We start from the raw sequence: 18,550 nt of genomic DNA, 5'->3' as shown, positions 1-18,550 counted from the left end.
ACTTGTGAGGTGGGCTGATGTCAACCTTATGAAGTTTAACCATGCCAAGTGCAAGGTCCTACACCTGGGTCGGAGCAATCCCAGGCACAGCTACAGGCTGGGCAGAGAAGAGATTCAGAGCAGCCCTGCAGAGAAGGAGACTTGGGGGTGTTGGTCAATGAGAAACTGAATATGAGCCGGCAGCATGCGCTCGCAGCCCAGAAAGCCAACTGTATCCTGGGCTGCATCAAAAGGAGCGTGACCAGCAGGTCAAAGGAGGTGATCCTGCCCCTCTACTCTGCTCTCATGAGACCTCACTTGGAGTACTGTGTGCAGTTCTGGTGTCCTCAACATCAAAAGGACATGGAACTGTTGGAGCAAGTCTAGAGGAGGGCCACGAGGATGATCAGGGGACTGGAGCACCTCCCGTATGAAGACAGGCTGAGAAAGTTGGGGCTGTTCAGCCTGGAGAAGAGAAGGCTGCGTGGAGACCTCATAGCAGCCTTCCAGTATCTGAAGGGGGCCTACAAGGATGCTGGGGATGGACTATTGATTAGGGACTGTAATGATAGGTCAAGGGGTAATGGGTTAAAACTTAAACAGGGGAAGTTTAGATTGGATATAAGGAGGAAGAAATTCTTTACTGAGAGGGTGGTGAGGCACTGGAATGTGTTGCCCAGGGAAGTTGTGAATGCTCCATCCCTGGTGGTGTTCAAGGACAGGTTGGACAGAGCTTTGGGTGACATGGTTTAGTGTGAGGCGTCCCTGACCATGGCAGGGGGTTGGAACTAGATGATCTTAAGGTCGTTTCCACCCCTAATTATTCTATGATTCTGTGAAGGTCCCTTCCAACCCAAACCATTCTGTAATTCTATGATTCAGTAGTTGAATATAACATAATTAAACTTGGCCACACAATCTCTATTTGGCAGCATTGCAAGCATGTACTATGCAGCTTTTAGTAATATAACCACTTATTTTTCATGTCTGTAAGAGTACAGCCTCACTGAGTGCACTGAACACACATTTTCTGACAACAAAACCTGATCATGCAGTAAATACTCATCCTTCAGTCCTCCGCAAGAACAAAAGTCATCTTATTAGGACAGAAAATGCTGTCATGGAGGAGCAGGTAGTACTCAACTGACAGAGCCCTGAGCAATAGCAAGGAAATCACTTCCATTGAGAGGTAGGGGTGAGAAATGTAGGACTGCTTTCCCCATCTACTGTGAACACCTTGCAGAAGCATGAGTATTTCAGGAGCAGCTGAAGTCAGCTAAGAAACACTTGCCTGCAATACCAGATATACTCAACTAAATGTTTCTAGAATTGGAGTACTGAGCATTTCAAAAAGAGCTCACAGAGGTATGCACATGCTTTTGACCTTTGCCTGTATGGCTCCAGGAAAATGAGGACAATGTGACTGTCCTCAGTGATTTGTTAGAATAATTTTATTGTCTTTTTGTTTGGATTTCTGGTATTTTCTTTCCAAAATTAGGTTTTCAGAAAACAGCATGCAGTACATATAAACTGCAGGGTACACAATGAATAAAGAAAATGTTTACTAGACAGTCATTAAGAATGAACACTGCTGCTCTGACTCAGGCTACAGTCTTTAGGAAAATTATATTCCATTGGAAAATTGCAAATGGGCATATGAAACAAACAGACAACCTTCATTACATCATTTCAACATGTTTTAATCCCAAATTTTAAAGTTTTAATAAAATTAAAGGTTATAGAATACCATTATTATGTAAAATGGGTGGGAAAAAAAAATCATTATGAAGCCTTCTGGCACTCTCCTAAGAACAATACAATCCTTTTAAGTAATCATTACTGAGCCATTGGTGGGAGGTGTCTTGCTACAGATACCTGGGCAAACAGAAAGGGATGGAACACTTTCCTAATGATTTTCAACAAATGTTTGCTGACAGCACAAGAATGAAAAGATTCAGAAATTCCAGGGTAGGAAAGGTCAACACTAATGAAGGGACTTTTCTGGATTCTACCTATGAAGCATGTGTCTGTCCAATACATCAGTTATCTCTTTCCCATTTCTACTCCCCCTGACACAGTGAAAACCCGTATCTCAGTAGACCAGGCCTGTTACAGCAAACACTCCTTTGGTTTTCCAGATTCTACCCTTGGTGCTCACCTGACTTTCAGACACACACCCCAAGTCTTCTGATGCCCCAAATACATTACAACATTAGCAAACAACAAGCTTTCAGCTGCAGATATGAAACACATTCAGAATTTTACCAAATTAAGAGTCATTAAGAGGCATTTTATGACTAACACATTAGCTGAAAACTTAAAGTCAGCAATTTAAGAAATGCAGGAGACTTCAGACGTTCTGGTTTTTCTCCCTTCCCCCTCCTTTAAAAAAAAGGATGAGTCTGATGTCATTCAAATCACATCACATTTCATCCTCAACACCAGCTAGAACATGCAAACATGACACATGTCCACCCTAAGTGGGCACAGGCAGACAAAACTGCAAGCACTGAGAACCCGATCAGTCAGTAACATCACTCACCAGACTCTTAATATGTCCTAGCGTCTGTAAAACAACTCATCAGCTACCTATGAAGGTGTATTTGTATCAAAACCTACCTATTTTGGAAAATACTCTCAGAGGTAGCAGACATGGGAACTTTGATCCTGACAAGCAGTGATAAGTAGAAGGCAGAAAAAAAAAAAAATAGTACCCACATGCCTCTTTTTGGAAGAGAATTAATGCTGTTTCTTGTGAGATAATGGCAGACTTTCATTATTCCTCACCATGTGGTTTAACTACTGTAACATCTTCTGAAGCATTGCTGATGACTACTCAATTGTGAACATTTGATTGGGACAAAATATTTTTAAGTATTCCTTACTTGGGTTTAAAGGAAAATTCAGTGTCATAAAATTAAATTTAGCTGCCACTCCGGGGGAACTGCTAGAAGGGAAACACAGTTTTAACACCAAAAATAGTTGACACATTCAAATGTAAATGCTTTCAAACACATCGAGGGTGCCTTTCTTTAAATAAATTCAGCTAGAGAAAGGTCTTCCTTTTCTTCAAGCTATAGAATAACCTCTAAAAAGTCAACAAGGCTATCATAACAGCATAAACTCAGTAAATTATTTTTTTTTTTATTTGAGCATTTGAAATATTAACCAAAGCATTTTATACTTCGGTATCAAAAACTGAATCAGTTGCTGAATCTCAAATGTAACTGTGACAGGCAATTTCTTTGGCTCTTTTCAGTGACATATACTACAATGCCAAGGTATACATGGTTAATGTTTCTAGAAGCAATGCTTAAAAAAAGCTTTATTAAATGAGCAGTCTTCTTCCCTGAAGAAAAAAATAACACTTTTTACACAGCAAACCTGATTGTATAATGAAAATATTCACATACGCAATGAAATTCTGAGTGTTCAGATGCTTGCTTATACAACTGCAGTTACATTTCTGTTAACTACTGAATTTTGGGGCAGAAGCTCCTATTCAAGAACATTCAAGAACTTCAAGAACATTTCCATGTTAGAGACAAACAACTGAAAAATCAAAATGTTTTAGGGCTCCATTTTTAAAAATTACTATAGATGTACTCTTTGCTTATTTATGTTTTGCCTCATTTGACAAAAAAAAAAAATATCCCTATTTGCATGGACCATAAAATTAGCGTCACTCATTTCAGAGATCACAAGAGGACTGCTCGAAGTCATGACTTCTATCACACACACAAGCTGTCCACCTACTTAGAGATTCTTTTGGGGGGGATCACTTGAAAATATAGCATACAGAGCAATATTTTGCTGTAGAATTTTGGTACAATATATACAGTAGACTGTTTCAAAGCCTCCTTTCTGAGACTAAAATAATGTAACACTTTACATAACATTTGACATGACAGTAAATAACCTTCCACTGGGTTTACTGAAGGACATATAAAACCCACTTTCCTTTTAACTGGCAGTTCATATTCCACACTTTTAGAAGATTGATCCTACTTGCAGAAATATACTAACTTTAAAGAAATAAGGTACTGTCATTCAAAGCCCATAGTGTATCAGTCACAAAAATAGAAGATGAATAGAATTCAGAACAAGTGAAAACTATTAAATACTAAAACACAGATTTTAAAAAGCTATTAACAGATTAAGAATATAAGAATTGATGGGGGGCATCCCCCCTTCCACTCGAGAGCTGTTCCTCACTCTACAACTGTTCTAGCTGTCACTGCTCTTCCTCACAAAACTATTCAGAGCTCCTGTTTTAAAACCTTAATTAGCTGGGGAGAGGAAGAGAGAAAGAGAATTCACTAAAACTATGTTGCTAAATCCTGCAAAACTAGAATGCCAATGCTCGGATTTGGATAAACTATGTAAATGCAACATCTCAGAAATATTTCTTCTATATCAAACTAATAGCTCTGTAAGACCTTCCAACTTACATTTTACAAACAGTTAAAATCCAAGAAAAACAACCAGAAATGCCGGAATGAAACAGCCCAAATCCTCCATCTACTGCTGTGGGATTTTACGTCAGATTTTGTGGGATTTTTTCAGTCAGGGGGAGACTGGGATGAATTGCTGGGCTTCAAAGAACTGGACTCTTCTTGGAGATGAGCTGCTGGTAAGCTCCTCATTCTGCAGCCATAGGTCTAGTAGAGATGTTTGGAAGAAGGCAGCTATTACCTGTGGCGGATGGTGACAAGCCACATAGCAACTTTCTCTCTACCAAACATGAAACAGTTAATTCTGTAAATTCATGCTGTTATGATTAGTTATGAATTAGAAGTTAGCTGGATGTTCATATTTATTAACTTGAACAAAAAGCACAGACCCTCTGAAGCACTTTTTCTGATCCTTTAGCAACATTCAAATCATGTACAGTTCCTAAAGCTTCAAAATTCATTCCTTCCCTCTAGCCACAAAAGAAAGGAACTCGTCGAATCACAACAACAAAAAAAATCCCCATAAGGAAATTAAAACAAAAGCATTTGGCCATCAACTTGATAAAATCCAGTTTAAAGTAATCTCTGAATAAAATAAAATGCAAGTAGAAAAATCTGCTGAATTCAAAAATACCTGTGAACGTGGACAAGTATCAAATGCAAGATCTCCTCAATTTCAAACTGAAGCCTGTAACTCCGCTGCCTATTAGTCAAGTGTCACCAGCACCAGAGACATTAATGCTACAATCAGTCCAACTGGAAGAAATCACCTTCAAACATATCCTGATTTTATCTATCACAGCAACAGAAGTACAATAATAGCTTATACCACTTTCTGTCAATTAACAGTGTTAAAACTGAATTACTACTGTTGTTAGCTTTCACACTAAAGGACCAAACAAGGAGTCTCACCAAGAGGCCGCTGGTGTAGGCTGATGGCAAGTTTCGTTCATAGTTGCTAAAAAGCAAAAGCAGTAATCAAATGCTTTCTGAAGTGATCAGAGGAGGTAGACTCACCATCTGTCTGCAGCCTGAAACGGCTACAGTGAGCTGTTCTGTCAAATCAAAAGCAAAATGCACTGCAAAGTTGATGCCTGAATCTAGAGTGGGACCGTGTTTATAAATGGAAGCAAATCATCCAACTTGCTAGGTACAGACAGCTACAAAAATGAAATCTCACTATTCTCAGAGAGTCAGCAGCATCTCAGATGGCATAGATGCCATTGAATCTTCCGAACAGTAAGCTCCTCCAGCTGTTCACTCTATTTGCCACACCTTACTGCTCACATCAGTGCAATATTTGGTTAAACTGAAGTTTTTTTGAAATGTTTGTTTCATTTTTAACCAGAATTACTAAGGCTGTTCGAAAGCATACCCCCATGGCACATGAAGACAGGAGAGCTAAGTGCTATGTGTCACTACCAACTTCTCAAACTGGCTTTCTGCCAAAAAAACCCACTTTTGTCCAACAGCACACTCAGTCAGCACAGCAAGTATTGAATTTGTAATTCTTACACATAGCCACAGTAGTAGCCCCAGGTTTGACTAGACTTATTTTTTATTACAGGACCTGGTTGTCAGTTTAAGAAGTGTGTGATGTTAAGACATGTATGTTAAGACTAAAGTCTTCTTGCTGTGCTTAGAGCTGACTTAGATTTGCAGCTTTTTTCTCCCAGAATACAGTTACAGAACAATACCTTTCCACAAGAAAACACTACAATGGAAAAACCGCTGATCCCTAGAGAACCTTTATTCTTCTATCTTCTGTCACCTCTTTTTAGCTAAGAAATACTACCTTGCCATAACAGTCGCATCTTCTAAAGTAGCTGGTATTAAGGTTAGTTATGATGACTGTCAAGTAAGAACCCACTTTTCTCTAAGGCTACTGCTTATACTAGAGGAAGTTTCCTGTAAACCTCCACAAAATCACCTCACCTTTATTCTTCCTTTGGAATTACACTTTGCTATTGTATCAATAAAGTGAAAATCCAGGTATATTTGGCATCCTCAAAACATGCATCTCACACTGGTTCATTCTGTTTCCCTGTGGCAAGTTTCAGCTATTTAAATCTGTATATCGCCTGTTGTACTTACATCACAAGTGTACATAAATATTCTCACTCTGTAGTTGTGCTCTGCCTTCAACACGGAGATGAGGGCTCCTAGTTGGTGAGGTACAAAACTGTAAGAGCACTGACAAAGATCAGAAGTTTTAACCCTGAAGAACTTTAAAAGCAAGCAATACTTTTACTTCAGTAAATGCTAAATCTTTGTAGCCTCATACCAGTTATTTAATTCCAGAATATCTTAACTGTCCAGTTCCCTCTCACAATTGGGCTATCAAATAGGAAGATGCAAAAGAAGAATTCCCGGAACAGGTTATACTTCTGAGAAACAGGCATTTTCAGGTTAAAGATTAGAGCCATGAATTGGACTTCCACGCCTTCACATCAAGCCATAAATATGGCTGAAAGCACTTCGAAACAGGGTTCTCACAGCAAGTTCTGGGTTTAGATGCATCTCTTCAGTACAAAACATACCCAGAACGTAATTGTCACAATGGGTAATGCACTGTCTTAGGAGGAATTCTTTAAAGATGAATTGGACAATACCACACAAGATTGACACTCCCATTCCTTCAATTGAGTAAATACTAGTAACAGCCTCCTACTAACCAGAATAAATCCAGCAGTAAATGGAATGGTGCCTCATATTTAAGGGTGAAAGAAGATACTGAAGAGAGCACACAGCTTTAGTAGGAACCGTTCTGTCACATGCATAAGGGCATGCTCGCTATAGTGACCATATAGTGATCCATAGAGCCAGTCATTATGAAGATCACCTTCTTAATTAGAGGCTGTGCCTACGTTTACCGAATCTTTCCAGATTAACCTATTCTAGAGTAATTTCATTTAAATTATGCTCACTTTGTGTACCCACATACCTATGGGAATGTAAGTTATACTACCTCAATGATTCCTCACTTCTGTATTTGGAAGGCAAATGTCATGAAACAAGCACAGGTAAAAGCCATGGGGAAACCAAACATATTCACTATAACCCATAAGAAATCCTCACCACAAAGCAGTCACTATTGTAAAGATGCATTTAGACTGCTCCATTGTTTCATGTGTGGCTGTCTTCACTCACTTATACTGATGCACCAGTTTAACAACCCCCTTATATGCGAGTTCTGCCACACAAACCTATTTCAGATTGCCTAGCTCTATTCAACCACTCCTAAGGTGAATTTATTCTTCATATGCTCTGAAGGCACACAAGATATAAGTCAATACATCTAGCTTCATGCCCACACAATCAGAGCTTCTCCACATGGTACCATGAAGTCCACAGGATAAAAAATAAGCTAACACCAAGGTTTTAAAGTGCTCTGTACATAGTCATTATAAAATATAAATAAATAACCTGTCTTACACAGGGATGCAAGGAAAAAGATCCTATTCTATCCACTGGCTGCCACCCTTATTTCCCCAATCAATTTTCAACTAGCATGTGCTCCTGTAAGGCTATTGTTTTGGAATAAGACTTTGCTGAGAAACCCGGAGCTGCCATAACAAGAAAGGAAAGACCACTAAAACTGTCTGAACTGATTTATGAAAGGAAATTTCCACTTTGGTTCTAGCAACCCTTGCTGTTCCCTCAGTTCAATTTGAGAACAGCATCGGGTAACAAGCCTAAAATAAGCCACAGAAAAAGGAACAGCTATCTTAAGAAAAAGACAAGAAATGCTTATACGAAAAGATATCCATTCTCATTTACCTACATAAGAGTAGATATCGCTCACTGCAGTTCAAAGACAATTAAGTTACAGAAACAACAGATGCTTTAGGAATTCATTACATTCCTTGCCCCAAAATTATGAAAACAAAGTAAAAAGAGGTTGAAAGAAAGTTTAAAAAAGTTCAAAGAATCTTCATTTAACATTTTATTAGACACACAGACAGTTGGGGTTAATTTACAGCGGGGAAAAAAACCAAACAAACAAATTCACAAACAACTGCCTGCTGCAGTGGCAGAGTACAATAGGGCTTACCAAAAAAGACAAAAATTACTCATTATATAACTAGTCTCACTCGAGTATTACAGTGTGTTTTAGTCACCAATAACAGCAAAGAAAAATTCAGAAAAGGGAAAGCGAAACTATAAAGATATGGGTTTGGTAAGTAAGTAAGAAAGAAGTTCTAGGACTGAAACTTTTAGAAAATTTACAGAAGTGAGTAATGTGACAAAATGCCAAAGACAAGAGGGAATCAGAAGCTTAAGGCCATAAATAGCTTTAAAACCATGGCATCTCCAAGTTATCTAAATTTTGCAGACTGAAGGAAAGCACAAGATTGCCAGATGAACGTTAAGGAGACTAAAATGTCATTCCTCAACAATGAAGAGTCAAAGAGCATTAAAAAAAAAAAAAAAAAGGCTAGAAACCTAAAGACAAGTAGTAAAAGACTTCATAGCATTTGTCATTTTATTATTGAAATTTCAGAAATTGCCCACAAAATGCTGAGAAGAATAGCCTTTTCTCCTTCCCCCATGTCAAATTATAACTAGCTACTAATAAAGAGAAACTCAGCAATGAGCAACGCCCTCAGGAAACAGACCCAGCCAAAACTGAGCCAAAACTTCTATCCTGACACAACACTGCAAAACCATGAGTACATTTAGGGATAGCTGGATGGAACTGTAACTTTCCACAAAGCTTCCAGGATTAGCTACTGGCTAACAACTGCAAAAAATACTGCTCTGCTTTTAAGTTCCAGTTCCCAGCGCCCGCCTCACATAAGTAGTCATCTCTTCCTGAACACAGATCTGAAATGCATACAGAAGTAGAAGCACTACAGATTTTCAGCTTTAATGTTCTCCTACCAATGTAAAGATAAATATCACTCTCAGTATCCTGCCACAAATTTTGACGATACAACCAACAATTAGGTAAAAAACCCAAACCCTTTCCCCCTCCCCCAACAAACCACAAAACCGATTGGAGTAGGTTTCTCAATTAATTTGCACACCTTCCAGCATGCAGCTCTAATTTGCAAAGACACTACAATAGTTTTACACTGTACAGCAGTTTTCTTTCAGATTTGATAAAGTGGGGAAAAAAGTGGAGACATGTTAGCTGTGCTGCAAAGGAGGTGGCAAGGAGCATTTTACTTTCATCTGAAAATCTGCTAGGACAGTTCTGTCATCATAAACCTAGCTCCCTTCCTTTTCACAGTACCACATAGAATGCAATGTGAAAACCTTCCAGTTGAAGAGGATTAATACTGACATTTGAATTTTTCCAATGTATAAGCAGTATCAACTTCAATAACAGCCATACACGTCATCCTTTATGTTGTATGACATCTAGAACAAATTTACAGAACCCTTGTTCTCCCAACAGTTCAACACACCAATGAAGGCAAAAAAGTAGGAATGAAAAATACTTACAGGAGCAAAGACAGTCATTAGAACAAGAACGAACAGAAGAGAAGGCATTTTGCAGACTATGACTACTGTTTAGATTAATAGGAAGAGACCAGACTACTGGAATGGAAAATGGCTGCTTCAGCGACCTTTAGTGTGCACAATGCCATCCCAAGAAATGAATCTTGAAAATGGATATACTCAAAAAAACTCACCAAGGAAAGAGGGAGCAGGAAACTGACAGCCAGTTGAGAAGAAGCAATGCCCATGGTAAGACTTACAATTCTGGGATAAGTTTGACCTTAATTCACTTTTCTTTATAATTCTATTCCTTTAATTAGATTCATGTGTCTTGCATGGCACACCGTAGGTGTTATAGACTGGCTTCTTTAAACACATCTGAAATGTTAACTAAAAATGCTAACAGCTATGCATTAATAAAAAAGTGTAGTACCATGAGATTGATGAAATTCATCTGGAAGAAGTATTTAATATAGCATCAAAATCCTGAACAACTGTCAAATAGCTCTTTTCTGTCAACACTTGCTTAACAAAGGATTTAGATGATCTTTACTACAGAAAAACTATTCTTAGCTGTTTAAAAGTGACAGCAGAACAGCCTGATCCCCCTCTAATGGGAGATAAGTCTTCCAGCATCAAAATGGCCTGAAAGTATAGTTTGATGATAAAAGCAACATAGTTATTTTTAGCACTCTACAGGCATAAAAATACAGCTCTAAACTGTGACCTACAGCTATGCACAGCCAAGCATCGCATCATACGACAGCCTTAACTTTAGCTAGAAGCACGTCTGTAGTTGCTTCAGACGTTATTCATCTCACTACCAAGAATACCTTTGGATGGATTTAGCAACAACCATTTGAAATTGTCACCATCTTTTTTTATATTGTTGCCATCGGCAGAACTCAATTCAAAGGTAGGAGATCTTAATGGACTTTGTACAAAGTATCTGAGACCATGTTAGGTCAAATGGATTACTACTTCTCTCTGGTACAAAGGATGAAAAAGAACCTTAAAAGCAGAAAAACTTAAACTGTCATATTCAGTACAGAAAGTCATTTTTCTAAGCACAGTTTGGGCAAATGAAAAAAAAAAAAAAAAAAAAAAGGAAAAGAGAAAACCACCTTGTTTTCTTCCAGCAGTAGTAAAACCCTGGAAACACGATATCCTAGAGTAAGAGATCTTCAAGCAAACTCACCTGAAACAACACTGTTGACAGACAATTGCAAAGGTAATTTATGTTAATTTATTCCAACTAGAATGCTTGTATCTGCATGATTTGTAACCATGATTTGTAACTGCAATTTAAAAGTCTACTCCACCAGATTTCTGCTTCCAGGCTATACAAACAAGAATTTATTTAAAATAAAAAAAGACACAGAGCTTTGATAAGCAGGTCATACAGAGTTCCAGCACTTTATTTAATCACTTTTTAAATGTACAGGTAACATCAAATTTTGGAGGTTTCTGTGTTTTGTTGGGGTTCTTTTTGTTTTGGTTTGGGGACACAGTGTTATTGTTTCATTGGTTTGCAGTTTTTTTGGAGGTCTTTTTGGTTTGGGGGTTTTGTTTGTTCAGTGGGATTTGGATTTTTTTTTTTCTTTTTGAAATCAGGATAAAAAATTAAATATTTCCAAGATGACAGATATGCCCTTTAAATGTCGTAAACTTCACATATTTATGTTAACTCAGAAACCAGAAAATATTATAAAAGGCTTGTCAGATTTAATTGTGGTTTGGCAACTATTGTTATCACTACTCATACTGTACTGCAAAATATTTTTGTATCATTAATAAAGTTTCCTTAAAACAGTCAGTTGCTCAGAAGAAAGCCTACCAGTATAAATAAGTTGGACAGAAATAAGCTTTTTTTCCCCCTCTCCTCTCACAGATTAAAAATGCCACTTTTTGGCTGGATGAAATGGTCAAAAAATGATTCCTACAAACCCACAAGATACCCTGGATCAGAAGTAGTTATAAAAACCCTACTGAGGGAGTTGAAATGGCACCTGAAAGAGCGTGAAAGACTAGCGCAAGAGATTGAAAATGAACAAAAAGTCCAGAAGACTGGCATGGATTACAACTGGCTGAAGAACTACCAAAACCCTCAAGCAACAATTCCAGCTACTGAACAACGGCAGCTTGAAGTTCTGTGCTCACGAATCCAGCCTTACCAAACCGGAGCTGTTCTCAGCAGGTAATTATTTTACTTTGACTACTCTATCATAAATGTTTCTTCTACTTAATCCAAGCTTATATTTGGCTCTGATCTTTCTTCCAAAGTAACAATGACCAGCAACTGGAACACACTTTCCTAGGTGTTTTAAAAATTACATCTTTAATACGCTGTACTTAAAGGAAGTTTTTAATCAGGATTTTCCTGGTCTAATACAAAGCAAGGGAAGTCTCACATGCTTAAACACATGACCTCCCAATACTTTCAGATTTTCCTTTGTTATTTATCCCCGTAATTTATTAAATAGTAATCCAACAACCAAAAAGCAAATTAAAGGACTAATGTAATGCACTGTTATGCAGAAACACAGGTTCATTGGCAAATGACTCTCAAAGTAGCAAATCAGTATAACAAAAACCCAAAACCAAACACAAAACTTCAAAAAAAATTAAAAAAAATCCCCCACATTTTACAAAGAAAAATTCACCTCTGCCTGTATTTTAAGAACATTTTCTTAGGGACATGCAGAAACAACCAAACAAGGCTATGTACCTTTTAAAGCCCAGAATATACCTAAGGGCAAAGTCAGTTTAAATCAAGCTACACAGATGGGCTAAAGAAAAAAAATAAAGCATGCCCAATAACAGTAGCTTTCAATCCTCGTAACAGCTGGACCACATCCAGTACATTGTTAGAGCTCTCTTCCTCTTTTAATCTTTTGGGGGGTGGGGAAATGTGGCAGCAAGGAAAAAATGACACCAGAATGCAGTCACTTCCTCCTCCTTTCCCCTGCCCCCAAAGAGCAGAAGGGAAACAAGTGTTTTCAGCACTGATGATTAGATTTCAATTTTCATTTCTAGATTTCGTGAAGTTTTGGCAGAAAATGATGTTTTACCCTGGGAAATAGTCTACATATTCAAGCAAGTTTTGAAAGATTTTCTTGCCACCATTGAGAGAGAAAATCAACAAGACCAACTGGTAGATGCATGGAATACAAATTGCTCTGACCATTTCAGCCTTCGTGGAGACAGTTCTAACAAATCGGACAAAGATGAAATTCCCACGGTTTCAAGTTATGTTGACAAAAATACACAAAGCATGTTTCCCACCTTCTCTGATAGAATCTGGAATCTACCCTATTACTACCCGTCAGGTTAAGTTAGTGTATCTTTCAAAAAAGCTACGGAGCCTTCAACATTGCTTTCTTGTGACTGCCATCCACAAACGTGGGAATAAGAAATGTTCCATGCTCCTCTTTTCTTCCAAGTTCAGAAATTAAAATCCTTGATTAGAGCTAGTATGCAGTAAACAAAACTCCTTTTATCCTTATGGTTCCTTAAAGATACTGTGTTTGGAGGCACCTTTTAACCAAAAATGTAGATTAGCCATATAGAGCTAGACATACTTAAACAAGAAAAGACTGCTTTCCATATTCTGAATTAGCATCAATCCACAAAGATTTAGGCAAACACCTCTGTATTTGTCACACAGCTTTTAGGTTTTATAGGAACTTTATACTGTGTAAAATAAATGGTTTAATATAGTATCAGTTATACCAAATAAACTGTTAAATACGTTTTGGAGTGGTATAGTTATTTCTCAAAGTCAAGAACATGTTATAAAATGAAAACAATGTCTGAAATTATAACATGCTGCATGTAGTGTTTCTATTTTTTTTTTAACCTGAACTATACCCCACATGTGCTTAAGTACAGTAACAGTAGACAACTAAATGAAAACATCAAACATTTAACAGCATTCAAGAACTAGCTCTCTGTTCTTCCAGAAATTAAGGAATTTTTAATTTCAGAAAGTTCTACATTTGACTTATTGGAAGCTACCCGGAAACTCAAGAGTCTGCATTAAATTTCAATGTCTTCATCAAACCAGAACTTTTATAGAATAGCAGAATCATCAGATCAATTCCAAGGCAAGAGGTGACCATTTTAAATTTAACAAAATTTCATGATTTTCAGTTGCCATCATCTATTATTGTGGATACATAATAAAGTTTTATAAGACTGATTTGATATGTAGCAGTTATGGTCACAGCAGACAACTGGAGCAGAAAATCAATGAAAACATATGCCAGAACTCAGTTTACTACATTTCCTACCACTGTATAGCAAAATTCTTACTTGTCTTATGTAACCTCTTCATCTCCAGATTTCCTTTTAATCTGTCTGCAGCACCATAAAGAATGGGCAAAATTCATATGGCCCAATTCACAAAACGCACTATTTTGCAAACATGCAGTAAAATTGCTTCCTCTGATATTCGATTCAAACCTACTGAAGAAAACATGCAGATCCTCTCAAGGTGGTAACACAACTGGAAGATATTTCCTTGTGCTGCACAGCTGTATCCCTACCCAAGAGAGAATTTACTAATAATGCAACATAAATTGGGTGAAACAAATGGCAGAGTATTTTCATAAGAAATAAAAATGTTAAAACAAACCAACCCACAACTTTGGAAAGCTTGGAATCTAGAGAACATTTAATACAGAAGAGAGGAACATAATATACAGAGAAGGTGAAACAATCACAACTCCTGCATACACCTAAGGGACAATGCACTAGAGAACTAGACTAAATTAGTTCCGACAAATTTAGAGTAATAAAAAAATTGCAGCTCAATACCAAAAGTATTGAACTTTCCATAAATTAAACACACAAAGCTTCACTCATTATATCTGCACTCAGAGCTGGTACAAACTCTTTACCCTCCTTTCATGCAGTGACCAGTTTATTGGTAAATAGCAAAAGCGTTGATCTCAACTTACTCTGCCTTATGATGCAGAATAAAGGGCATCAGATTCTTCTTATGCAGTTCTAAACAATCTAGACATGAATCCCTGCATGAGGGCAGGAACGGTTTGAAAGAAAGGTTTCTCCTTAGTCATAAAACTCCCCAGAAAATTAAACTTACGTACATTTCCCATAGTAAGGAAGGTAACCACAATACTGGTTTCAGAAGATAATTTTTATTTGGTCAAAGGTGCAAGATTCCTGCAATGGCAATTCATGTAAGTTTGTTTCCTAAAACAGTACCCTCACAGCTTCCTAATGGAAAATAGGTGAAAAAAGCCCTAAAAATCCAAGTTACAAATTTTATTTTAAGGAAAATGGTAGGCTACTAAGTATGCAAAGTCCACTTACCTTTATGATCATCAAAAACAGATAGGAGGGGAAAAAAAAAAACACACAACAAAAAAGAAACCACCAAAAACCAGATACAGCTGACCCAATCTTCATAAATTTCACTTTAATATAAGCAAACACAGTCTTCTAAGTCCACAAGGACCATAGGCTAAAAGGCAGCCACTAGATAATAATTAAATATACCTAGGCATCAAATCCAATTTAGTGTTAAATCCCAATGAAATGCTAAGGAAACACACAAAAATGCCTGCCTACTTTCATACACATGTTCTATTGATGAAACTGATACTAGGCTACTGCATCCAGTTCTAGTGTCCACACTTGGGGGGAAAGGAGAAACCAAACTGGGAACTGGAGAGGGTACAGTTAATAAATTTATCCAGAGGATGGGAAAATGCCAGCCACTAAGACCTCACTTTGTCCATTTTTTCAAATGCAGAAATAAGAGGTAACTACACAGAATATGAACACTTTAATCTGATGTAAGTATTAGGTATTCTCTATAGTTAAAAAGCAGAGAGAAGCATAGAAAAAGCAAAGGTATAAGAGCATGAAGACAAACTAAAATCAAACGTATTTTAAAGAAATCTGTCAGGTTTACTGCAGAATGCTGTAAAGTGAATCTGCACTTCAGTCTGCTAGCCAAGATGAGCTATTTTCTGGAATTCAGTTTACCCTTAGGTCAGGTAGTAGTAACATGGCTGTAGGTCAGTCATCATTTCCCTGAAGATAACTGGCTGAGAACTCAACTGTTTCTTTAATCACTTTTTATTTATGACTTACATGATTTGCATGAGCTGATCTGAAACTATTTTGTTCCTTAAACTCTCCCAGCTGGTATTTCTGAAATGGGCAGGCAGCCAACACACACTACTCAGGTTACATAAAGGTGAGTGATAACAATATCAAAGGGCAAACCAAACAGCATGCAATGTTTTCAGCCAAATAAGCTGGCTATAAAAAAAGGGCTAACTTGGTGAAAGCTACACCTATGAAATGCAAGAAATCAAAGAAAGAATAACCATTTTTTCTACACTTAAGCCTTTAAGGGTTTTAATGTGAGCCACAATTGTTTTGATAACAGGGAAGGATTTAAGGGTCTAAATTACTTTCCATTCAGTTAAACATATTCGTAGAAATTAAAAAGTTCATCAACCAGCTATTTAAGCATCAAAATTCCAACCACAATTCCTGAGACCTATTATCTTTCCCTAAAATGCTCAATTACTAATACTGCTACACTAGAGATAGTTAACAAGATAATCTTAAAAGCCTTGGAAAACAATGCATCATTGGCAGAGGAAGAAAACACCTTCTGCAAGTCTTTTTAAGGGAGACATGAGACTTTTAGATCCCATTAGACCGTCTCAATAACAACTCTGTAAAATATTACTTATTACACACATTTGTGTGGAGTAACACGCCTGTTATTATAATTACAAATTTGGTATTAATCCTACATATTCTTATACGTAAACTTAGATGGAAGAAGTAGGAAAACCATCTCCATCAATAATAGCATATCCTGCTTGAAGTAAATATAAATAAGCACTTAAAAAATTTGAATTAATTTGTAGTTTGATTTCCCCAAGAAACAAACCAAGATTTTGGAAGAAAATAATAAAATAGACTATTATGCTACAAGCAGCCTCAGGAAGAGAGAAACTCTTTTGTTTTCAGCTCTTCAAACTTTCTTAAGAAACTAGTGAATAAAACTGAAACATCTTCTGACTGAACCTAACCCTTTCCAAAACTGAAGTTTTGCAAAAAACTCCCTAAATGTAAGCACATTTCCAGAACTGTGAAACAAACCACAGCTATGCAAACACACCTTTTTCTTTTCATTACGCAGCAGAACACACATGCACCTATCATTTATGTTCAAAGACTTTATACGTGTCTAATGATGAGAAATTCTGTCCACACATACAGAAATGGCTATTTAGGGTGCATAACCCCCTCTCTCTCTTCTACAGATGGGAAAGAAAAACACAATAAAAACAACTTGTGAAAGTAAATTCTGTTAACACAACTGCCAGGCCCCACAGATAGGTTATCTGCTCAGGCTTTTGAGTGGAAAAAGCTATCTGTCTAATCAAAGACAAAAGATTTGCCTCTGCCTAGGCACACAAGGCTTGATCAATCACACTAATTTCTCCTATGTTACTTAGTAGATTTCAATGGCTTAAAGTTCAGTTGGGTTCAAGAACCTCTTGTCAAACCCTAAGTATTACAGAAATGTTATTGGCTTTATTTAGCAGCCACAAACATTACTGAGGGTGTTAAGCTGGAATATAACAACCCACCATCCAGGCCCACATAGAGTGGGCGAGGCACAGGAGCCAGTCCAGACCATGCAAAAACACCCTGCACACCTGGGCCCAAAACCACACTCTACAGGAAAGGGAGGCCACAGGTGCCTTCACAGACAGCCCTGCATTCCAGGCATGAGGAGTATCTCCTGGCTGCTAAAATCAGTCGCCCAGCACCCCACACTTACCCTACAGCTGCTAATGGCTCCTGCATAGCAAGACGGGCACGGGAGTGACTGGGCAGTGTGCCGCCCAATAACTCGACGCCAGTCACAGTTTTGCCGATGGTGAACCAGTCCCTAACCTGCTCCTCGGTGAGTTTACGCAACATTGCGACAACACACACCTACTCTTCCACGCACCTACTCTTCCACACTTCCCGCCGACCCTCTTTCCCGCCCTCGGCCAGGCTCCGCCCCGTGACTGAAAGGGCCAGCCCCGCTGCTGCAGGAAGGCTGAAGGAGGGAAAGAAAGGGAGAAGGGAGCAGTGTATGCACGGGTTCACTCCTGCGCTGGTAAGGGCTCTCGCCTTTCCCAGCCACGTGAGCTGGTGGGTGGTCAGTTTCCCCCTCATACCCACGGAACAGCGGCCGTGAGGTGCTCTGGAACCCCAGTCGCTCTGTACTTTTCGTCACCTGGAGGAAGTGAGGCACGTAGATGCCTCAGCCCTTCTAAACCAGACCCGGCGGGTGCTTCCCGGTCCTCCAGGACAAGCATTCTCTAAGCGACACGCTACACGAAGACTCGCTTCAAGCCCATCCCAGGGGCTCCTAGTGCATTCCCTTCGCGGGGGCGGGAGTAAGGCGCTAAGAAGGGACTATGAGACTGCGCACGGGTCTGTACAGCGATATGAGCTCTGTAAGGGCTGCGCAAGGACCTGGAGCGGTTGAGAGGGCGCGGGGACGCGGCAGGACTTGAGTGTTGAGGAGCATGACGTGCGGGCGGCTGCAGGTTGAAGCCGGGATATCGAGGGCGCTCTCGTCCTCCGCAGCGGTAGGGGGCGCTGCGCGGTAGCGG

At 38.6% G+C, this 18,550-nt stretch overlaps 1 protein-coding gene across 1 annotated transcript in view; it reads right to left on the bottom strand.

Annotated features, from left to right (window-relative positions):
* The window catches only part of TDRD9 (tudor domain containing 9), a gene marked incomplete at both ends in the record, with an annotated part of 73,955 nt that extends 56,091 nt beyond the window's left edge, over positions 1-17,864 (bottom strand). Inside the window, one exon of the mRNA XM_080618227.1 lies at positions 17,722-17,864. Within this exon, the coding sequence (XP_080474353.1) occupies positions 17,722-17,864 (143 nt within the window). The remainder of the gene's footprint in view (positions 1-17,721) is intronic.
* Positions 17,865-18,550: the final 686 nt, after the last annotated feature.

The sequence above is a fragment of the Psittacula echo genome (genome assembly GCF_963264785.1).
Source record: "Psittacula echo genome assembly, chromosome: 5".
NCBI lineage: Eukaryota > Metazoa > Chordata > Aves > Psittaciformes > Psittacidae > Psittacula > Psittacula echo.
The sequence above is the reverse complement of the archived record's forward strand: the minus strand, read 5'-3'. Positions and strand labels throughout refer to the sequence as shown.